This window comes from Salvelinus fontinalis, chromosome 10 (assembly GCF_029448725.1).
Source record: "Salvelinus fontinalis isolate EN_2023a chromosome 10, ASM2944872v1, whole genome shotgun sequence".
Classification (NCBI taxonomy): Eukaryota; Metazoa; Chordata; class Actinopteri; order Salmoniformes; family Salmonidae; genus Salvelinus; species Salvelinus fontinalis.
In genome coordinates, this window is record NC_074674.1 from 19,900,785 (window position 1) to 19,924,571 (window position 23,787).

A 23,787-nucleotide genomic window follows, 5' to 3' on the forward strand; every position below is an offset into this window, starting at 1 on the left:
ACAAATTAGGGTGAAAGTGAATCTATTCTACTGCAAGAATATACACACACACACACACTTTTCTCCCAGTTGACCTATAAATGAATTCCTGAGTCTTCTGCCAACAGACAAGGGTCTGGCCAAAGTACAAACTATCATGGATCACAATGCCACTCGCACAGTTAGATGACGCCCCTTCAGATGCGACCGGTCTGTCAGAGAAACAGGAATCTTACGAAAACCTGACACTGAAAAACATGTGAAGATGTTTTAAAACAGAAACTCCATAATGCAGGCCAAAAACGGTGTGTTTGTCATCGACTTTATTGCAAAGAAATCAAAAAGTTACAACATGATTGTTGGACATGTTAGGTGATGAGAGTTCTGAAAAGGTTTGAGGTCATTGGAAACATAAGTTACATCTGACTTCATCTTCAGTCCCCCATCCAGGGACAAAATAGACTTTCATTTGTCTTATTCCAAAACAATTTTGTCAAGGATAGAGTAGCTCCCATAGAAATGAATAGACATCTCTTTTGTTTCTCCATGGTTGTCTAGTCTCCTAAGACCAGGTCTGCTCTGACAAAAGGAGAAGTGTCTGTTTTACCTTTTCACAGATATCAGCAGTGACGCCCATAGTAGACCCTGTCCCAGATCTACACGTCACCCCGCTCCCACTTCTCAGATCCATCACCTGGACTTATTCAACTTGGCAGTTCTGACAGGCCTGTAGAGTTGGAGTAATGTTTCTCTCACCACTAGGTGTCAGCAGTGCTTCATGTAACGGTTCTCTCTACAGACTTATTGTGAAAAGCAGCTGCCTCTCCTCCATCTCATGCCCACTGGACAGACCTCATCAACATATCTGAAGCTGATGTCAAATCTGGCTCCAATGGAAATTTGCTTTGGCATTACGTGTTGTCCACGCTAGATGGGAGAACCATTCAGCCTGGCTTTGTCCCTAGGGCTGGGGGCTGTGGAGAGCTGGAGGGGGGCTGTGGGGAGCTGGAGGGGGGCTGTGGAGAGCTGGAGGGGGGCTGTGGAGAGCTGGAGGGGGGCTGTGGAGAGCTGGAGGGGGGCTGTGGAGAGGTGGAGGGGGTTCAGGTACCTGTGTACAGTAGCTCAGAGGAACGTCCAGTCCCACAACAGGACCCACCACACTGAGCCAGGTCACAATGTAGTTCACCTGTCTGCACGGCGGTCAGAGGGCAAAGGTCACACACACACACACACACAGGTGTAATACTTTCAGATAGAATACACATGTTGAGTCTCAAACTCACCGGTGTTCTTCCAGGGCAGCTTTGAGAACAGGCTTCATGAACTCTTCTGTCCTGCAGGGGTGGAGCACAAAGAACGACTGGCCTAGCAGCGGGTGTTCCTAGAGGAAGAAAGATGGACAGAAGACTGAGTGTGGTGTCGAGTGGAAGTGGGAGATTTATGGGGGAAAAAGAGATTAAGAGGGATACAATCTTATCGGGAAAAGAGAGGGAGAGAAAGTGACAGGGGACGAGAGAGAGGAGAGTGGTACCAACCTGTTGTGTGATGGTGTCCCAGGGTCTGTGCTGTAGTCTCTGTCTGTAGTTAGGATGAACACTGTCCCATACCTCCTCGAGACACAAACTCCTACCCTCTGACAGAGAGCGAAACAGAGAGCGAGCGAGACAGAGAGCAAGCGAGACAGAGAGAGAGCGAGAGACCAATAAGTGTATAATGAAGTGGACGGCTGAAGACAATGCCATTCCTGTATTTGCAATGTATTACTTCAAATAACCATTCAGCCAGTACTGTCTGGCTATATACCCAGGGTTGAGGCTCTGAAGTAGAGGACAGGAGTCTGGTAGCTGCAGGAGTAGAGGATATGGTATTCATACTGAACGACACTGCTACTACTGCTCTCCTCCTGTATACAACACACTGCGCCATCATCTTCATCATCACCATCATCATTATGGAAAGAGGGGGAGAAGGTCCTCTCCTGGTGCTGGTCTGAACTGGTTCCTTGCTGGTCCTGGTTATATTTGGTTCTGCCGGTCCCCAGTGCAGTCTTCCTCAGGTAGCCCTCCTCAGAACCCTTGAATGGAAACATTACCAATCAATCACATTTTATAAAGACCTTTTCACATTAGCAGTCACAAAGTGCTTTACAGTTACCTGGCCTCGACCCCAAAGAGCAAGCAAAGCAGAAGTGAAAGCACAGTGGCAAGGAAAAACACAGATGGAAGAAACCTAAGAAGAAACCTAGAGAGGAAGCCAGTTTAGTGGTGGCCACAATTTTTATTTTTTGCCCCCCCAAAGATTTTGGGATTTTTGTTTTTGGTGACTACAATTACCAGGAATTCAGCTAAAATCTGTTCCCAAGTATTCCCACAAATAATAAAAAATAATAGAAAATAAATAAGTGCTTGTATCAATATAATAAAAGGTATGAAATTATTGTTATGTTCAAATACAATCTCTTTTGGACTTTGTTGTGGTCAATTTACATCCATTCTGACAAAAATCATCCCGTGGCTTAATCTAGTTGCATACCCCTGCTCTACAGATTCACATACATCCGGTTCCATTCAGACAGCCAAACATTCCGCACTCAGCCTCTTCAGGTGACTGGGGTAGTCAAGCAGCCTAAAATACCCTTTATAACCTTTCCTTAACCCTAATTCTGTGTAACCCAAACTAGCCCAACTCTACTCTTCTCAATGCTGACTAACCTTTCCTTTAATAGGCCTACCCCAAGTTAAATTCTACCCTTCTCCACCCCATACCTTCACTTGTTCCCAGCTCCAGCCGTCACAGAGGGAGTGGGAGTGTTGGAGGAAAAGCTGACAGCACTGACAGAACGTCTCCTCATCCAGAAAACAGCTACTCATCTCTGGAGGAGGAGATATGAAGGAAATGGGGTACAGGCAGAGATGAGGAAGAGGACAAGAGAGCATCATATGTTAAGTCAGATTCATGGAATTAAGTCTGTCTAAATGCACACAGATCTACTGGCTGGTAGCTTACTGAAACTAGCTAACACACGTCTGCGTATTCAGGTCGCAATGTTGTAGTTATACAGTGTTGTAGATAGTTAGATAGCTGGTTTTAAACATTTAACATTCGAATGTTTGGTCAAAGTTGCTGGAAGTGAGAAGGCGATATTTGTACATGAAAGCTGTAACGTAATAGCCTTGTTTGACACGGTAACAACACGAGATCAAGTATTTAATGGGGTTGCAAGTTTGGTTTATCACGCAGATTTAGGTTGAAAGCATGACAAAAAATTAACACCGAAATCAGCTTTAGGGTGCGGTATGGCCAATGCTTGCAAGATGTGCGGGTGATTTTAGTGCCTATTGATGCATTACACGAGAGATCAGCGGCCGATAATCTGTTGGCCATCGATGAATGCAATACTGCCGGACTGTTCAAGGTTTTCAGTGTTTAATGTTCCCGAGGAAATGTATAACACGTTTTTAAAGCGCACTCTGAAAACAAAACACGTTTCTTACCGGGGCAATTTCCGGGATCTCGTGATGGAGAATGAGGAAAGAGCCAATCAGATTTGGCTTCTGCTAAATTGACTGAATTCCACGATCCCTTAACATTGAGTTACTGTATGTTTCGCACAGGGGAATTCATTGAATTCTTCATTGTATTTATTTGTCTAGATAATTTCATGTATATTAATATTGATGATTATTATGTCACAAGTAGTTTCCAGTGAAGCTGTTTTGTTGTTGTTGTTCTTCTTCTCCTCCATCTCTTTCGGGTATTATGGCGGTTCACAAACAAATGTTATAGGTGCATGTCGCCACCTACTGTATGGGCTGTGTTTCAGCCTACTATTCTTATTCTGTAGTGTGAACTCATATCACTTTGTGAAAAAAATGTCCCTACCAACTAACCCTGCTCCCAAAACCTCCCCACTTTCCCACTACTTTGGTCCTATCATTGATATCTTGTAACTCTTCTGCAGTAAAATCTCAAACACCCAAGTACATCTCTTCAGCTGCCACCACAGCATCTATCCTCTGTGATTTACGTTCTATTCCTGTGGTACAATTGACAACCATGGCCATGAACGCCAAAAAAAAGAAGAAGTACTTTACCGAAGCACACGCTATTCCTATCACTCTCTATTGGCTCTCACTCACAGGGATCCTCTTAGGATCCTTCACCCTGGACCCATCTTCCTCTACTGCTTTTTTCACTGCCTCAGCATACGACACCTTCTGCTCTACTCTGATCCTGGCAACCTCAACCTGCCTTTCTATCACCGGACACCTCTGATCTCCAGCACCATGGTACCGCTACAGCAGTGGAGGCTACTGGGGGGAGGACGACTCATATAATGGCTGGAACGAAGCAAATGGAATGGCATCACACCATGTGTTTGATGTATTTGACACCATTCCACTTATTCTGCTCCGGCCATTACCACAAACATGTCCTCCCCAATTGAGGTGCCACCAACCTCATGTGCCCTACAGTTTACATACACAACTTTTTCCACCGGAACTACACATTCCTTTGTCTAATGTCCTCCTGCACACTTTTCACGTCTAGGAGTCTCCCACCTACACACTGCTGCCACATGACCATAAGCTTGGCATCTGAAACACTGAAATGAATTCGGGACAAAATCTCTCACGGCATAACTGACACATCCTAATTTGACTTTGTCTGGTAAAGACGCCGCATCAAAACTCAGTAGTACAGACAGTGTCTTCTCTGTCTGTACAGAGAAGACTCCCTCACGACGCCAGGACAGCGGAGTCAATCACCACCTTCCGGAGACACCTGAAACCCCACCTCTTCAAGGAATACCTAGGATAGGATAAAGCAATCCTTCTGCCCCCCCCCCCCCCCCCCCCCCCTTAAAAGATTTAGATGCACTATTGTAAAGTGGCTGTTCCACTGGATGTCATAAGGTGAATGCACCAATTTGTAAGTCGCTCTGGATAAGAGCGTCTGCTAAATGACTTAAATGTAAATGTAAATGTAAATGTTTCACCACGCTCTCCACCGGGTCTGCGTCCAAATGGCAAACGGCGGGCGTCAAAGACACCGGGAATCTTCAACTTTAGTTGATCCTCTTCAACACTTAATGCCCACTCCAGTTATCACTCCTTTCGACAGCACCCTGCTCTGGTGAGGAAAGCAAGTCACAGTTCTTATCCCCAGTCCCGTTGTGCGGAGAGCACGCTCCCTCCCTCTGGACGGCAGAAATGAAAAAAATCGACACGATTCCACTTTGTGTCATTTTCACCAACCCAATATTCCCCAACCTCCTCTCCACCCAACCCGACACCCCATATCGATCAGCCAGAAGGCAAGGATCTATTCTCTCCAATAATCTCTCCCACTGAGCCAAAATCATCTTTATCACCGTCGGGATGTGGCTCAAACTTGGCTGTCTTCACCGCAGTAAATTTACCCTCATTCTTGGCATGTTCAATTTCCTTCTGCAACAATCCCTATTCACTTTCAATATGTTCCACTTTCTTCATTTTTTCCTGCCCGCCTTCTTACCAACCTCTGTGGGTTCTTCTGACTCCATCTCCAAATCCGACAACCATTCGGGCGTAGGCCTACCCGCCATCTTCTCCACAACCCTGACTCTCGGTAGCTGTTCTTTCGGCTTCATCGGTCTGGAAGCACGCTTCTGACTGCAGCTACAGTATTGCTTCGGTACTGCAGTTGAACTGATTCATGGCTGAGAAAGACAATTCTTTTTGATGGCCCCCACATACACAAGTCAAATTTGAACATTCCTAATAAAACACTTTAGTCATCACCTTTGTCCACAAAACATCCATTGAATTATTCAAATTATTGTCGCAGAGCCCGTTTTGTGTTTTTTTCATCACTCACAGCCGAAGATATACAATTTTTATATTCACGCTCTGAGGTCATGACCCCAGCTAGCTAGGGGAAGTGCCGGTTGGCTTGTTAAGCTGTCCACGTGCTCTGACAGAGTTCCCGGAGCATGTTCGCATGATATGGCTGTGTCCAGTGCGCACTGAGTGCTAGTGTGCATCCAGAGTATGCAGACATGAGTAGATTAAGTTAAAAACAAAGATCGGCCATCTTGGAGCCAGTCTCTAGTTAAGCAATAAGGCTCGAGGGAGTGTAGTATATGGCAAATATACCACGGCTAAAGGCTGTTCATATTTTTTTATTTCACCTTTATTTAACCAGGTTAGCCAGTTGAGAACAAGTTCTCATTTACAACTGCGACCTGGCCAAGATAAAGCAAAGCAGTGCGACACAAACAGCAACACAGAGTTACACATGGACTAATCAAACGTACAGTCAATAATACAGTAGAAAAAATCTATATCCAGTGTGTGCAAATGAGGTAAGATTAGGGAAGCAAGGCAATAAGTTATTACAATTTAGCAATTAACACTGGAGTGATATACCATGGCTTTCAGCCAATCAGCATCCAGGAGGCAAACTACCCGGTTTATAATTAAGCACCGAGGAGGTGAGGTATATAGTATAAGGGCTGTTCTTAGGCACGACGCAAAGACACATTCAGGGCTCAAACCATTGTTATTACACTTGAGTGGTTATACTGATGGTTTGTCGACACTGATGGTTTGACCAGTTGTGGCTATCGGTACATGTCCATCTAGTTGTCGCATTGGGGATAACAGTTGACAACTGTAGGATTTTAGCTAAGCATAACCCTAACCCTGGATCCTAACCTTAACCGTCTTGCAGTGTTCTGGTCGAATTGGACCGATTTACAAGTTTTCTCTCTGAAAAATGTAGTTCATTTAATGTGATTGTCATAAGGTTCCATGACGTTGTCCACACAGGGCATCTGAACACACAAAATACATTTTGATGATTTTCACTACATTTTGGGTGTTTTATTTAACTTTTGTACACATGTGGTGTGACCGGTCATTACAAATGAATGGGTGAGACTACAATTATTGTATAAAATTGAGTTCAGGCACATGCCCATTCATCAGATGGACACACTTCCTCTCCCAGACCCCCACATGCATGTGTGTTTGAGCACACACACACACCTCACTCCCCTTCTTGGCTTCTATGGCAACCCCCACGGAAACCTTTCCCCAATAGAATCTTTCCCCCACAGGAACCATACCATAACTTACTTAAAGGGTATGTTATTGTCACTGGCCTTTCACTCACTTACATTTAACATTACATTTAAGTCATTTAGCAGACGCTCTTATCCAGAGCGACTTACAAATTGGTGCATTCACCTAATGACATCCAGTGGAACAACCACTTTACAATAGTGCATCTAAATCTTTTAAGGGGGGGGGGGGGGGCAGAAGGATTGCTTTATCCTATCCTAGGTATTCCTTGAAGAGGTGGGGTTTCAGGTGTCTCCGGAAGGTGGTGATTGACTCCGCTGTCCTGGCGTCGTGAGGGAGTTTGTTCCACCATTGGGGTGCCAGAGCAGCGAACAGTTTTGACTGGGCTGAGCGGGAACTGTACTTCCTCAGTGGTAGGGAGGCGAGCAGGCCAGAGGTGGATGAACGCAGTGCCCTTGTTTGGGTGTAGGGCCTGATCAGAGCCTGAAGGTACTGAGGTGCCGTTCTTGCTCACACTTAGGGACTGAATGAGGCTCGTACACTCGCTGCACACAGAAGCAATAGGGTAATGATGACCCAGAGCCTCCAGAATGGCTTCAGTCTGGAGAACCGTTACCAGGATCTGAAGGGGCCTCTGTCTGTCCCTGCGCCTGCTCAGGGTGCTCAGATCCTGGGTGTACGCTGGGGGTCAGGCCCTGTGGAGCCCCATAAGGACCAAGAGATTCAGAGGCATCGGTCTGGCACCGTAACCGGTCAGGGTGCTTCTCTTCTGGGCTCAGGTCTTGGGCAGACCCCAGCTCCTATAGATGTCCAGATGTGCCAGTCTATCCAGCCATGCAGATCACCAAGGAGACCTGAGTGCTGGGCAGCTACTCAAATGCCTCACTGGTCTGTCTGTGTTTTTTTTGGTGCCTTGCAAAAAAATATAGCCGAGTAGACCTAAAGTGCATGGAGACAGTCTGAAGTTTCATACAGTTTTTGGTCTGCTATTCCCCTTTTTAGGTAAATACACGTACTGTATCAAGTGGAGAGTTTTTTCTCTGGTTTAAATGCTGATTAAATGTGAGTGCGTAAGAAGATAGAGCCTGCGAACAGTGTTAGAGTACAAACATACAGGAAAGGAAACGGAAAATATGTCAGAGGTAGTGCCTGCCACATCACACACACACCGACTCCATTACACAAAGGTGTGTGTGACAGAGCTGACCTTCAGTGGCCATCACTGGACAGACAGGGTAACAGCAGTGCACTGACCCCTCACCTAATAGAATTCTTCTACACGTGTGTGCACAGTAACACATAATAATAGCTTTGTGTTATCCCCCATGCGGATGTTAATGATTGTAATGTCGCTGTAATCGTAGTACTGCCCCAGTTGGAGAGATTAAATATGTAGATAAACAGTGTGTGTATGCGTTTGTCCCTTAGCTGAACGTCATGCTGGGATGGCGTGTGTGACCCTCTCCATGAACAACATCCAGTTTGAGGAGACTGACAGGTACGCATCAATCAAATGCGTAATATAACATTTTCAATATTTCGAACGTTGTTTGCAGGGTTGGTCAGGTGATCACCATCAAGTCAATAGAACGTTCACCACAAGCATGGAGGTAAGACTACGCACACATACAAACACACACGCATGCCTGTACACAATGTTTATTTAACATTTTTAATATAACAATATGTGTATGTAGGTGGGAATCCCTGTGTTGGTGCAGGATGTGAGAGAACGTGTGGAGAGGTTGGTATGTTTGGCTTACTCCACCATTGTTGGAAAGCCAGCGGGACCAAAACAGATGGTGTTGCAGCCGGTGGAAAACCTGGGTTCTGCAGAAGAGTAGCTGCAGCATTCTCTGGCCTCAGAGACGAAGACTCAGCCTCTACAACGAACAGACCTTCAGTACCCTGCTACAAGACTACCGCCCACTAGCCAACGGTCAGTCTGTCTCATTGGCACAGCATTCTCTCTCAACTTTCGTGTGTGTGTGTCAGCCTGGGATTACGTGTCCTAATCTGTAGCTTTACTTGATTTATCTTGCCCTGAATGAAACGTTGTCATATTGACACTCATGTTCAAGGGGCAATTCTAAACAAATAAATACCTTTTGCAGCTGAGATGGAGAAGTGATCGAGAGAGTGTGTTTGGTACAGTTCTCTGGCGTGTAATGCTCTTTGTCAGATGCACACGGTGAGGCTATCTGCGTCTCTGTCTGAGGGCTATGGCTGAGTTGGTGATTAGACGTACTAGATGTGTAACTGCCTCTCTTTTTAATAACCCATGTCTGTACCTGTTCCCCTCCAGGTGGGTGTAGCAGGAGAGACCCGCTGTCTGCCGTGTCCACAGAGTTCACGCATGTGGAGAGCGTCGAGCTGGTCCTGCCTCCGCACGCTAATCACCACGGCAACACCTTCGGAGGACAAATCATGGCTTGGATAGAGAACGCAGCCACAGTGGCAGCCAAGTACCCTCTATCTAAAAGGGTTCTATGGCTGTCCCCATAGGATAGCCCTTTTTGGTTCCATGTAGAACCCATAAAAGGGTTCTCCTATGGGAGGGGAAGGCAACCTTGTTCCTGGAGTGCTGCTCTCTCTCTCTCTCTCTCCAGTCGTCTGTGTGGCCGCTTCCCCTCTCTGCGGTCTGTAGACATGTTCCGCTTCAGAGGTCCTTCCTCTGTAGGAGACAGACTGGTCTCTAAGGCTGTGGTCAACAACACATTTAACAGGTAACATGTCTAGTCATATGAATTCCCGTTCAGATAATGGGATCCTATGGAAATGTAATTGGCACAGTATTTAAAATATGTTTGTGTGCCCGTGTGTGTAGTATTGAGGTAGGTGTCCGAGTGGAGGCCTATAACTGTGAGTGGACCGCGAACAAAGCGCGTCACATCAACATCGCCTTCCTCATCTACCAGCTGGCTAACACACCTGGAGACATACCTACCTTTCCCCCAAGTCACATACACCACCCAGGACGGGGAGAGGCGATACCTGTCTGCCACCGTAAGGAAGATAATTATTGATGGCTAGAAAGCACATCCTGTCCTGTAAGGAGGCTCTTATCTCTGTCCCCTGGGATAAAAGGAACCAGGTACTACAACCATGTAATGAACATGACCCTACCAGCACCCATCATTCTAACTAAGCTAGCCTTGTTTGTTTTTGCATTCAACCACATCGCTGCCTTGCCAGATGACAAGTCGACTAAAGCCGAGATACGCTTTTAGTTCAGCCTCATTATTTCCCCGCTGACTGTCTGTTAGTGATGCACGGGGTCAGCTATTTGTTCACCCGTAGCCACTCAATAACCCATCTGCAACCACCGACTTGTGTTAAAGTGAACGTCTGAGGCCCGCACCCGACCCTAACCAGCAAATACAGAAAATGCGCTGTACAGTTCCCTTTTTATGACGTGCAGGTGTTGCTGTCCCCGTCTCCCGACTTGACGAATTTGTATAGCGCCTCACAGTCATCACACAGCTATCATCCTCTTTTACCAGTTCGCCACATCTTTCTGAAACGTTGCTTTTCTGGCCTTTGTTTATCTTTATTTTCAACTCTCCATTTTGCAGCTCTTCTCTTTTTGAATTAAACTCTGTCCTTGTCGCCTCAGTGAATCGATGTTAACGTTCTCCGGCCAAGTTCCCAAAAGCATTTGGCGATTGGTGTGTAGGCCTATTTGGCACGCAGCAACGTAGGCCCTAAAGCTTAGACTTATGCGCCAATGTCAGATGAAAAAAGAATGAAAAAAACACAATGTAGCCTTAAAGATATGAATTACACAAGAACTATGGATTCATGACCCTAAACCCATCCACCCCATGGATATATCCACCGGGACTGAAGGTTATGAGTCAACCCGCACATCACTACCGTCTGTCTCCTATCGCCCCCTGCAGGTGTATCTGGGCTATAACAATGTAGCAGCTCTGACTACTGGCTGGGAAACAAGACTGGGAAGCCAGCAGCATCAATGACAGGGTGAAAAACACACACCAATGCATGAATGGAGACACTATATGGCAATTTTGTAAAGGGGATTCTTTGTCCTTTTAGTTTCCTTACCATGTTGAGTGTACGTTCCCAGATCGGTGTGTATGTCCATGAGGAGGAGCTGCTTTGTGTCCAAGTTCAGATGGTCATGACCTCTGCCCTCCATGCCTTCACCCTATTGGCTGACCTCACACTGCGACCTCTTTGGGACACACACTATCTGTAAGCCACCTGTAAATTCTTTACCATTCCATTCAAGCCATTACTGAGCCCGTCCTCCCCAGTTAAGGTGCCACCAGCCACATTTTGCTGTTAGTATGAGCGACACAGAGCTTCATGTTCATTAAACTAACTTGACCTTTAACCTCTCACACTCCCTTCTCCCTGTAGGAGCTGGGAGGAGGTAGAGGGGGACAATGAGGAGATGGTGTACCACATTAAATGCCCCCCCTATCAACGGAGGCAAGAGCCGAGACTTCGTGTTCCTGTTGTCAGAGACAGCCCTGCAACGACGGGTGAAGGTTTCCTTTAGAACACGTGTCAAACTCATTCTCCGGAGGGCAAAGTGTCTGCGGGTTTTCGCTCCACCCTTGTACTTGATGAATTAAGGTCACTAGTTAGTAAGGAACTCCCCTCACCTCTGGTTTTCTAGGTCTTAACTGAAAGGAAAAACAAAAAGACCCGCAGAGATTCGGCCCTCCGTGGAATACGTTTGGCGCCCCTGCTTTAGAAGAATGTGTGTTTTGTCTTCTACAGGGACCCCTATGTGGTAGCCCTGAGGTCTGTAACCGTGAAAACAGTTCCCCCTGTGGACGGTTGCGAGGCCATGTGTGCCGGGTTCCTCACCCACAGCCTGGGACTCAACAGCTGCAGGGCGATGCTTACACACAAAATACTGCAGAAGCCATTAATACGCACAGTAGAACCTGTTAGCTTTCATTGTCTTCATTAAATCACATTTTCTTGGTCACACACACGTGTGTTCAGCACACATCTAAAGTATTAAGAATATATGGAATTAATATAGAAATACTTTGACGAGAAATGTCAGAGTGGCATAGACTAAGATACTGTATTCTATCCTATTCTACTGTATATACTTATGAGATGAGTAATGCAAAATATGTAAACGTTATTAAAGTGACTAGTTCTATTAAGGCCAGTGATTAAGTCTATGTACATAGGGCTGCAGCCTCTGTGCTAGTGATGGCTATTTAACAGCGATGGCCTTGAGATTGAAGGCGTTTTTTCCCCAGTCTCCCGGCCCCAGCTTTGACGCACCGTACTGACCTCGCCTTCTGGATGATAGCGGGGTGAACAGGCAGTGGCTCGGGTGGTTGTTGTGCTTGACGATCGGTAGCCCTCACAAATCAGAAACAATGTGTTAAAACCACGTGTTCCAGGTGTGTTACCACAACCAGGTGACGTCAGGCGTGTTGCCGCATGTAACCTGGTCTAAGTCTGCGGAGGAGACGGCTAGTGCATGTACCACCTTCCTGGAGAGAGACGCACCACACACACTAAACCTGCGTCTGATGGTTGAGTTGGTAACGTCTGGAGAATCGTGATTTTAACGAGACCAAAACACGTCTCTAGTCGAGCGGCTGCTAATACAGGTGTCCCATTTACAACGGCACTTCCCGAATAACCCAAAATGTCTTGGTCACAGCAAATGTATGTAATATAGGTCTTATTTATTGAATTTTGCAATGAATATTTCAGATGTTGATGCGAGTGAACGTGCAGTAATAATGATACTCAGTGACAAAACGAAATTCTGTGAATAGCAAATAAAACCTAGATTTTGTTTACCTTTTTATTTCACAGACACCTGGGGATGGATGAGAGAACACACCACCAAACATGAGACACAGATGGATACCGAGATATAAAAACACATCTTTAGATACAGGAGCAACCCGCTAGCTAGTATACACAGGCTACAGGCTCCAGCCTAGTCCCATCCATACAAATCATTTCCAGTCCTATACACAGAGTCCAGGGTGTGAGACCACAGAGGGCGCTTTCCAAAATGGCAGTCAAGAGAAGCTCTCCATTTTCCCTCACTATGGGTGTTGTTTTTCAAAGCTCCGAGAGAGAGAACGGTGACAGAATGAACGCCCTTCGTGGATTCAAGTCTTGGGATGTGTAGTTCGCTCTTTCGCTGTCAGTCCTGTCCAATCTGGTGAGTCCTCTGCGTGGATTGGCAGGTCAGAAGACCACTACCTTGGCCCGTTTGGGCGGGGCTTTCTTCACAGGCACGTGCACTTCCTCGTGGTCGGCACTCATGTTATTGGACAGCCAGCCCAAGGTCACTTGGTTAGCTACAAGGGGATTGGACAAACACACGTCAGTCACATAATATCTTGGGAGCGTGTAAAAGGACAAACTGTACAGAGCGTTCAGATAGATGAAATAGAACATGTACAAAAACGGACGTTCAGATAGATATATTGAATAGAAATGACAAAGGGAATGTTCGTAGAGAAATGTAGTGTATAGACCCATTTTTGGTATACAAACAGGCGTCACGTTTGAGTGATGCTGGCCAAAAAGCTCCCTAGCAGGTTAGCTGACGCTAAAGTCAGGACCATGACAAACTTAACAGTGAGTGAGTGACGACAATGGGAACAGGAAAAACTGATGGCTACAGCTAATGATACGTTTAGAATTCTTCTGGCTTTATCTAGCTCCATTTGGGATATTTTAGCAGGCCTCGCTGGCTTGCTAACGTTAGTTAGTCAAACCCCTGATGACATTGCGATGTTGTAAACGATAACCGTCTTGATGACTTATTTGTCAACTTGCATGAGCTGCATTTGAAGTTGCATGCGATCTAATCCACTGTCGGGTAAAAGCTTTATTCTGAATCTGTATTGCGAGCGCAACATTTCGTGACGCGGCAGGGGAAAATGGGTCTGTCGAATAGATGTAGAGTCCTGATGTAGAGTAGAGAGATGGAGCCTGGTTACTCACATGCAGCCTGGTGCTCGGGACAATCCTTCTGGAAGTGCTCTACTGAACCACACACACGGCAACAACCTCCTACAGACAGAAAGGGAGGAGACAATGTTATGGATTCACAGTTTGATATATTAGCCAAGTTTAGTACTGTGAGAGTGCATGTGTTGTACCTGCGGCGTACAGTCCTTTGGGGTTGTCTGGGCAGGACCTGGACAGGTGACCAGTCTTACTACAGATGAAACACTTGGCATACGGGTATTCCCCTGAGAGAGAGAGCGAGAAAAACAAACACACATTAAATCAAATCCCTTGATCATCCTTGAGATGTTTCTACAACTTGATTGGTGTCCAGCTATGCTAAATTCAATTGATTGGACATGGGTTTGAAAGGCACACAACTGTCTATGTAAGGTCCCACAGTTGACAGGGCATGTCAGAGCAAAAACCAGGCCGTAGACCTCCAAGACAGGATAGTGTCAAGGCACAGATATGGGGAAGGGTACCAAAAAATGTCTGCAGCATTGAAGGTCTCCAAGAACACAGTGGTGTCCATCATTCTTTAATGGAAGAAGTTTGGAACCACCAAGAGTGTTCCTAGAGCTGGCCTCCCAGCCAAACGGAGCAATCAGGGGAGAAGGGCCTTGGTCAGGGAGGTGACCAAGAACCCGATGGTCACTCTGACAGAGCTCCAGAGTTCCTCTGTGGAGATGGGAGAACCTTCCAGAAGGACAACCATGTCTGCAGCACTCCACCAATCAGGCCTTTATGGTAGGGTGACCAGACGGAAGCCACTCGACTGTAAAAGGCAGCCCGCTTGCAGTTTGCCAAAAGGCACCTAAAGAATCTGACCATGAGAAACAAGATTCTCTGGTCTGATGAAACCAAGCTTGAACTCTTTGGCCTGAATGCCAAGCGTCATGTCAGGAGGAAACATGGCACCATCCCTACGGTGAAGCATGGTGGTGGCAGCATCATGCTGTGGGGATGTTTTTCAGTGGCAGGGACGGGGAGACTAGTCAGGATCGAGGGAAAGATGAACGGAACAAAGTACAGCGAGATGGAAATCTGCTCCAGAGTGCTCAGGACCTCAGACTGGGGCGAAGTTTCACCTTCCAACGGGACAACAACCCTAAGCACACAGCCAAGACAAGGCAGGACTGGCTTCGGGACAAGTCTCTGAATGTCCTTGAGTGGCCCAGCCAGAGCCCGGACTTGAACCCGATCGAACATCTCCGGAGAGACCTGACAATAGCTGTGCAGCGATGCTCCCCATCCAACCTGACAGAGCTTGTGAGGATCTGCAGAGAAAAATGGGAGGAACTCCCCAAATACAGGTGGGCCAAGCTTGTAGCATCATACCCAAGAAGACCCGAGGCTGTAATCGCTGCCAAAGGTGCTAGAACAAAGTACTGAGTAAAGGGTCTGAATACTTATATAAATGTGATATTTCTTTTTGTAATATATAAGAAAAAATGTCTAAAAACCTGTTTTTGCTTTGTCATTATGGGGTAGTGTGTAGATTGATTAGGGGGAAAAAACAATTTCATCCATTTTAGAATTAGGCTGTAACGTAACAAAATGTGGAAAAAGTGAAGGGGTCTAAATAATTTCCAAATGTACTCTCATTCATATATATATATATATATATATATATATATATATATATATATATATATATATATATATATATATATATATATATATATATATATATATATATATATATATATATATATATATATATATATATATATATATATATATATATATATATATATATATATATATACTGAACAAAAATATAAAACGCAACATGTAAAGTGTTGGTCCCATGTTTCATGAGCTGAAATAAAAGATCCCAGAAATGTTCCATACGCACAAAAATAGGTGAAGGGGAAGAAGGACCTCCACATCCGGCTTCTTCCCCTGCATGATTGTCTGAGACCAGCCACCCGATGAAACGGAGGAGTATTTCTGTCTGTAGTAAAGCCCTTCTGTGAGGAAAAACTAATTCTGACTGCTGGGCCTGGCTCCCGAGAGGGTGGGCCTGGCTCCCAAGTAGGTGGGTGTATGCCCTCCAAGGCTCACCCATGGCTGCAGCCCTGCCGAGTCATGTGAAATCCATAAATTAGAGCCTCATGAATTAATTTCAATTGACTGGTTTGCTTATATGAACTGTAACTCAGTAAAATCCCTGAAGTTGTTCCATGTTGCGTTTATATTTTTGTTCAGCATAGAAAGAATAACAATCGGAACAAATCTAAATCGAATTATAGAACACAACCAGGAGTCAGGACAACACACACACACACACACACACACACACACACACACACACACACACACACACACACACACACACACACACACACACCTAGAGCAGGATCTATTTTAGCGCGGCAGCGTTGGATCTCGTGTTCTGTGGATCCACAGCGGTAGCAGATGTCCCTTCCCATCTCCTCGTCTCGGTCCGCCTCCGGACAGTCAGCCAACCCGTGGCCAGGCTTCCTACAGTTAAAACACACCTGGAGAGGGGGAGACAGGGAGAGAGAAAGAGGTAAGAAAGGAGGAAGAGATAAGAGAGTAAGACAACATCACAAGGTTGAGTGTCACTATTATTAGCAACATTGGAAACTTAGTCACTCTACTCTTGATCTCTGCCCATCTTACTCACCATGTTGCTCTTCTTGTCATCCTGTCTCTTTATCCTCCTGTCCTCTCTCCTCCTGTCTTTCTTCAGGGCTGTCTCTACCTCTTCCCTGAGTCCCTCCATCCCTGCCCCTCCGCCTCCCCTGGACGCCCCAGCCCCGCCACTCTGAAGGTATTCCATGAAGCCGTTCACATCCTCATTGTCGTAGTCTTTCTTCTTCCGACAGGGCTTCTTAATCCCAGCATCGCCGAGCTGCGTTCGCCTCAGAGGGTCTCCCCCTCCTCCCCTACCTCTTCCCCAACCCCCAGGACCATGGCTAGAGCTAGCACCTCCTGAACCTCCAAAAGGGCCTGGACGACCCCTCCCTGCTCCTCCCCCTCTGGTTCTAAGCTGGCTCCAGGGCGTTGCATCAGCAGGTTTGTGTTTGTGGACGTTGTTGGCTCTGGCCCATCGCGTCATTGCTGGAACACCTGGGGTACACATATAGAGAGATATGAGGGAGACAGATGAGATATGGAAAAAAACATTAGGGACTCGGGAGTATGGTGAATTTTCCCCTAGACCGATCTAGCAAAAGCAGTGGTCATTCATCTCAAAATACAAAGTGGTATATAAATATGTATCTAATAACTAACTTCAGCTTCATGTACATACACATTAACTGCTCAGATATAAAAACAAAGGTTAGGATTGAGGCTGCAAATAAACTTGCTAGCTAGATAACGTGAATAGTTGCTACCATGGCTAGTTTACAGTGGCTAGCATTACTCTAAGAGTCCTTTTCAGCGGAGTTATGAACAAAATCTGGAGCGAAATATATTCGCAGAAATTCAGAAACTGATGAATTCAGTTAAATAATGTGATCAGAATATATTTATCTGTTATAAACTCACCTAAAGTGTAAAACTATCGCTGCCACATGTGTTTACTGTTTAGCCGGAAGCCATATTCTTCTTCTTCCTTTGGTGGAAATAACAGGAAAATGACTCGATAGACCATTACCGCCATCTGTTGATGAGGTTGAGAATGTATAATAACAAGTGATCACACATGCACTTTTCTTTCGTGAGTGCTGCACGAATGTGTTTGTGCAGTTGCTTTGGCTCTTTTCTCCCAAATCCTGGTGTGCAATCATCGTTGCACCATGCGTTGGCGTCTGATCTGGATTGTCCAAAATAGGACCAGATTAATTTGTTACATCCTCTCTTTTGACTGTTTTCGAATTGATGTAAACCAGCCATAGGGTTGCCAACTGTCCCGACCAGCCGGGATGACCCTTATATTGGGCTAAATTGTTTTTTTTCTCCATATGGGACCTCCCTTGTCCCGTATATTCATCCAATCGCAGTATAGTGTAAACGCGCCAATTCCTGCAAAGTAATTTTTGTTCGGTCGGTTTGGCATATCAAGGAAATATGGAGAAACATGCAAAAAAGACTGTGCACCTACAACAAACAATGTGAAGCAAAAAAAGACGTGGGTTAAAGCCGTCAGTGGTGACTCGACGAAAGCTTTCAGTACTTTATGCGTCTGGAATTCTCAATTGGCCATGAAGGGGAGAATGACCTAACTCAGCATGTATCCACAGAAATGCACAAGAAGGCCACGCTAGCGAAAGGTGCTAGCAATATCGGTGCATTCTTCGTGACGTCTACTGTGGAAACTGACATAATTGGAAAACACCTCTCCGTTTACCAGTTATTGTGCAGTGCCAACAATCGCATTCTGACAGCTAATTGCCCAGCTCACATAGCTCATAATGCCTGCAAGCACACCTGCGATCAGCTGTCAGTGGATATTGAGACAATTGTTTTACAGATCTACAGCCATCCGTATCTGCTTCCCGAAGAGAGGAACTGCGTGTATTTTTTTGCCTTTGTTGACATTGAGTGGATTGAAATCCTGCGACATGTTTGCACACGATGGCTCTCGCCATCCAGCTGTCGATCGTCTCCAGCAAAGCTGGCCAGCTCTTACATCATACTTCAGGTCCCTTGGGGAGACCTGTCCTGTGGCACTGAAGAATATTTTTGAGTATGAAGAAAAAACCAAAGCTGCTGAGATTTGTGCTTTTTCCACAAAGTGGGTGTGTTTTTGACCAACTCGTAAAAAAGCTGGAGGAAACAACGCTCTGCGTCACAGATGTTTGCGAGGAAGTCCAAAATGTAAGATGCTTCAGCTGAAACAGGACTGTTTTTTTTCCCTGATACCAGACCAAGCAGCTGATGGACAAACTATTGTCAGCACAAAGGTCCAAGCAGCAACAGGACTGTGAAGTTCTATGACACCGTCATTACATACATTGATAAGTGGTTTGATTTCTCACCAGAAAATGTATTGGTGAAACTGAAACCAATCGTCCTTTATGAGGAGCTCTCCTTCACTGACCTGAAGCAGGTGGTGGTTGCCCTCAAAATGACAGAGACAGTCAGTATGGACCAACTCTATAAAGAGTTTTGTGCTAGCAGGGAGGACATACAGAGCCAGACAGGATACCACAAAATCCACCAGTGAGAAGTGGGTGGCAGTTTTCCAAAACCTAGGGAAAGCCAACTTGATCAGCATGTTCAGGATTGTCTCATTTGTCCTCAGTGTGCCAGACCCAAATGCCTTTGTAGAGAGGATTTTCTGTCTGATGACCGTTAAATGGTCAGACTCAAGAAACCGATGTAGCACAGAGCTGATCAAAAATGAACGTCAAATATCTGGGAACTGTGACTTGTCATGTAATGACTTCTCTCCTGCTATTTCCTCTTTTTCATATGAAAAGTTTTTTTGTTGTTGCTGTAAAAGTCCAAATGATGATTTCTTTGATCATTTATTTTGAGGTTTATTCACATAAGTTTACATAATGATACAGTTTTAGTAAAGATATAGACTAAATGGAATATAAAAATGTTTTGCCTTTCCAATTGAATAAGAATATGAATATACACTGTATATTCATTCACACAACACCATACTCCCGTGGCACTGTGCACTCTCACGCCACCTTTTGTCCCTTATTTGGTAGTGAGAAAGTTGGCAACCCTAGCCAGCCCTGCAAACGCCCACTGGTTCACCATGTTATTGTGCAGTCCCTTTTTATGTAACGTTTCCCTTTAGTATTTCAGTGGGCGGTGTTCCCATCTACAATTCCACCAATGCTTTCCCTGTAGGTCTGCTAAGGGGACCAGTCATTCCGTTATGTAATAGCTAGGCCTATTATCAGTTTTCCATTTTCCAATTTATGTAGCAAACCCCACTGTAAAACCATGTTATTGTACTGTACATTTCTTTATTTCAGTGGACAGTTCTACAAACACTACTCTATGCCACAGGTAGGCCTGTAATTAGCTATATAAAATATTGCCTAGTCAGACATTACTCTGTTCCAGCTGGCTGATGGGTGTCATTAGATAAGTAATATTACTGTTGGACATACTACAGAGGATTTTTGACCAACCTGAATTTGTCAATACTTCCTCAATTCCTGACTTGGAAGACAACCAATGTCTTCTAAACTTCAATGTCTAGTTGAAGGGGGTTTGTTTGAATTTATAAAATGCGCGGTTATTAAATGTGTTTTGCTCCATAAAGTTTTCCAACAATGTGTATGCTGCCGTCTTGTCTATTTCAAACCTCTCATTGATGAGAGAGGTGGGTGTCCACCCCAAAGTGGCTCGTCATGATAACACATACACTCACCTGTCTGTGGCGTCACCTGAGTCCCGACATCCATTGGCGGGGTGTGAGTTTCATGTTCGGGGAAGCACTTTTTTTTAACCCTCAATTTCACATTTACAATAAAGGATTGCATGTATAGGTTTAGCTGAACTGACGCCACTGAATATAAGTGATATGCAGACTTTATTTTTTAATCAAGGTACCTTTATTAATGTAATGTATGCAAATCTGTTTTTCTGACCGTATAGAGAAGTATTACCACAATTTGTCCATTAGATGGCAGGGTAGAGGCCTGTTCAATACACTGAAACTGGATTTTGTGATCTTGATATTGTGGTATCTGGATCAGAAGGATCCTACCTGATTATTTACTGAAAAAAACTGCTCCAAAACAGCAAGATTGAACTGATCCTGGATTACAGAATCTGTCTCGTTCGGATCCAGATAAGTTTTGAAAAACCTGGCGGTCTTATTCACTAAACAAAATGTAACAACTTGCCCAGTAGATGGCAATATAGCGACCTACCCAAAGCACAAAATCTGGATTCTGTGATCTTGACATTGTGTGTCTAGATCAGAATGATCCGATCTGATTTATTTTCTGAAAAGCCATCTCAATCAGCCAGATCGATCTGATCCTGGATAGCAAAAGAGGATTACAGAATCTGGATCATTCTGATCCCCAAAAGTTTATAAAAAACAGCCCCTGCACATTGTAGTGTCAGTGGTTATAGACCAACTCTTCCTGTTAGAGGACTTTTGACCATGCTGTCCAGAAAGTTACCTAATAAATCAGACTGATACCAATTATTGGTATACAGTCTCAAACAAAGCACTGCAAAATCGTAGACATTTTTCTTACAAGCCAGAATGTTGAATAAAATTACACTTGAACTTACTCTACCGGTTGTCTGTGTAGTTTATCCTTCTGCTGCTTGAAATTTGAGAAAAAACATCCACAGGAAAGTATTGTAGACCCAACTTTTTAGAGCCTGAATTGAAGTTAAAATGTATCACCTGGCACATGCACAAAACCATGTTAAACGCCTGTTAGTATGCATGCATTGCATGCATGTACTACCATCTTGTGCATGCATGTTCTTTCGGTCATGAACAAACATCATGATTGCCACGCACACCGACCCGCGTTTTAAAGTCTGTTTAATACTTTCCTGTGGATATTTTCTCAAATTTCAATCAGCTGAAAGACTAACAGCACAGACAATCGGCAGAGTAAGTTCAAATATCATTTTATTCAACATTCGTGACAGACGAGGGACGTTTATTTATTTTTCTATGTGATTGAAGGTATCGCCATGTTTTTGAGACTATCCGGGAGGGAGACGTTCTGATTTTGGCGAGTCTATTATCCCTGCTGTCTGGGTCCTGTGCTTCTGCTTCGTTGTTTTTAAAAACCATAGAATTTGTTGCCTCGGCTCTCTGCTGCCTAGCTATTTGGCCAAGTTAAATGTATAAATCGCCATTCATTTAAGTGGTCTCTCATGCTATATCTTGCCCTACTGCATATTTTGATCTCACCTCTGGCTGTACGATGAGCATAGCTGAGAATGACTATCATGGAATGAAATTGGAAGAGTAGAACAATTTCATTTGTGTGAGGCCTATACTATAGCGACAGCTGGATTTAAGACGAGATGTTGATTCGTCCTACAGGAAGAGAGATTAGCTGTGCAGTCGTACTGGCCGAAGATGGATGGCGTCACCTCTGTCCCATACGAGATCTGCAACAGTCTGGGTGAGTGTCTACTACAGTAGGAGAGATGAACAACATATTTTATAACACAGTGGGGAAAGATATGCACCGTTTAATGGTAGATTGTCGGTGAGCCACACGGTAGGCAGGAAGAAAAATATCCTAGCGGCATTCAGGAGGATCTCAGACCGGACCTGTATCCGCTTCTATAAATACATCAACGAGATGAACTACATATAGATCCTCTCTGGGAGAGGGTGAGTCCAGAAGACTGATACAAAGTGGGATCATTAACAAAATCTCTACATTCCAGCAGTTTACAATTAACTCACAACTTCCCCCTATCTTTCCTCCTATGTTCAATCCTTTCCTTTTTCACTCTTCCTGTCCTTCTATCCCCTCTCCTTTCCTCTTCTCACTTCCTCTTTCTTCACTTACCCCTCTAGCTATGCATCGTATGTAGGTTTTCAGGGCGGGGCCCAGCCTGTGTTCTTCGGTAGTACCTGTATGGCGAGGAAGCTGTGCCATGAGCTGCTGCACACCCTGGGCCTGCACCACAAACACACACGGTTGGACCGTGACCGCTACGTCACCATACAGTGGGAGAGCGTGGTCCCAGGTGAGACACACATCAATCCGGGGCAATCAGGGGCTGATCAATTTAGCCCATGGAGCTTTGCAGTGTGTGGCTTTTGTTCCAGCCCGAATCAAACACACCCGATTCAGCTTTTTGCGGTCCAGATTGAAGACTGTGTAGGAGACTATTGAGATCTGCCTCCTGTAACTCTTGCTTTGTCTTCCAGGAAAAGAGAAGAACTTCCAAGGTGAAGAAAGGAGACCCTCAGAACTTGCCCTATGACTACAATTCCATCATGCAATATGGACCGTCAGTCACACTCCAGTCACACTCCACATTCCTCTCCTTCTTCTTCCCACTAAAGTCCTCATTTTACTCACCTTATTGTAATAAACGGCTAGCAATAAGTAAAGATTACTGTTCCTGGGCCTATGTACAGTATGCAGTTCCAGTAACATTCCCAGATGTGTCCTAAATGGCTCCCTATTTAGTGCACTTACTTTGACCAGGGCAAATGGGGCTCTGGTCAAACTTGGTGAGCTATATTGGGAATAGGGTGCCATTTGGGACGCAGGCTGTGTGTTAAAGGAGCAAGTCCTCTAACCCTCCCTTGTTGGGTTTCTCCTGGCAGGAATTTCTTCTCAGCAGACTGGAACCCCACCATTGTCCCCAAGAAGAGTGGAGTCCATATGGGACAGAGAACTGACCTGCGGTCCCTGAACATAACACGCCTAAATTAACTCTACCACTGTGGTTAATACACACACACAGGCAAAATATCAGAATTGGGCTGCCTGTGTAAACGCAGCCATTATATCACACTGTATTCTCACCATGTTCCTGTCCTGTCTTTCCCAGAAGAAACAACGCACTGATGACGATTCCAGGTCGAACAACACCGATGTCAACTGAAGTTTCCCACCCAAATAGCATCGGCATCTCACTTCTCTTCCCAATGAATGAGTTGGACAACAAGTGCCTCAAATCTTTCAGATGATTATTATGTACTCTGTCGTCTGTCTGTCTGGCTGCAGGCAGTAGCAGTTGCTGTCTTCCATTAGGCCTATAGCACTGCACTTGTCTCGGCGAGAAATACAGTTACCTGGACTGAAATGAATCTGTTCACTGTGATGTCGATTCAAACAAAGATCTGAACAATAAAGTTCACCAATAA

General features: G+C 45.0%; 3 protein-coding genes and 1 pseudogene across 3 annotated transcripts; 2 read left to right on the top strand and 2 right to left on the bottom strand.

The window, feature by feature from the left end:
• Nucleotides 1-280: 280 nt before the first annotated feature.
• On the bottom strand, nt 281-3,323 carry atg10 (ATG10 autophagy related 10 homolog (S. cerevisiae)). The gene is given in 7 exon segments (XM_055936031.1): nt 281-1,072; nt 1,075-1,169; nt 1,263-1,360; nt 1,515-1,612; nt 1,783-2,053; nt 2,745-2,851; nt 2,986-3,323. Coding segments are annotated over 6 exon segments (816 nt in total). The 5' UTR covers nt 2,850-2,851; nt 2,986-3,323; the 3' UTR covers nt 281-923.
• A 4,291-nt stretch (nt 3,324-7,614) lies between these two features.
• Nucleotides 7,615-12,807, top strand: LOC129863775 (acetyl-coenzyme A thioesterase-like; annotated as a pseudogene).
• Nucleotides 12,808-12,817: 10 nt separating this feature from the next.
• zcchc9 (zinc finger, CCHC domain containing 9) lies at nt 12,818-17,650 on the bottom strand. Its single transcript, XM_055936030.1, has 6 exons — nt 17,550-17,650; nt 16,681-17,126; nt 16,381-16,531; nt 14,177-14,269; nt 14,019-14,087; nt 12,818-13,366 (listed from the first exon to the last, which is right to left on the bottom strand). The coding sequence occupies exons 2-6, from the start codon at nt 17,113-17,115 to the stop codon at nt 13,254-13,256; spliced, it is 861 nt and encodes a 286-aa protein (XP_055792005.1). The 5' UTR covers nt 17,116-17,126; nt 17,550-17,650; the 3' UTR covers nt 12,818-13,253.
• Nucleotides 17,651-22,413: 4,763 nt separating this feature from the next.
• Nucleotides 22,414-23,668, top strand: LOC129863220 (astacin-like metalloendopeptidase). Its single transcript, XM_055935132.1, is given in 4 exon segments — nt 22,414-22,655; nt 22,840-22,859; nt 22,861-22,922; nt 23,245-23,668. Coding segments are annotated over 4 exon segments (303 nt in total). The 5' UTR covers nt 22,414-22,543; the 3' UTR covers nt 23,354-23,668.
• Nucleotides 23,669-23,787: the final 119 nt, after the last annotated feature.

What these genes read in the sequence shown, in the direction of transcription:
- zcchc9 (XM_055936030.1), bottom strand. Translation starts at nt 17,115, where the DNA reads ATGACGCGATGGGCCAGAGCCAACAACGTCCACAAACACAAACCTGCT. An exon ending in ATGACAAGAAGAGCAACATG is followed by an intron (nt 16,532 to 16,680) that starts GTGAGTAAGATG and finishes CCCCCTCTCCAG; the next exon opens with GTGTGTTTTAACTGTAGGAA. An exon ending in TAAAATAGATCCTGCTCTAG is followed by an intron (nt 14,270 to 16,380) that starts GTGTGTGTGTGT and finishes TCTCTCTCTCAG; the next exon opens with GGGAATACCCGTATGCCAAG.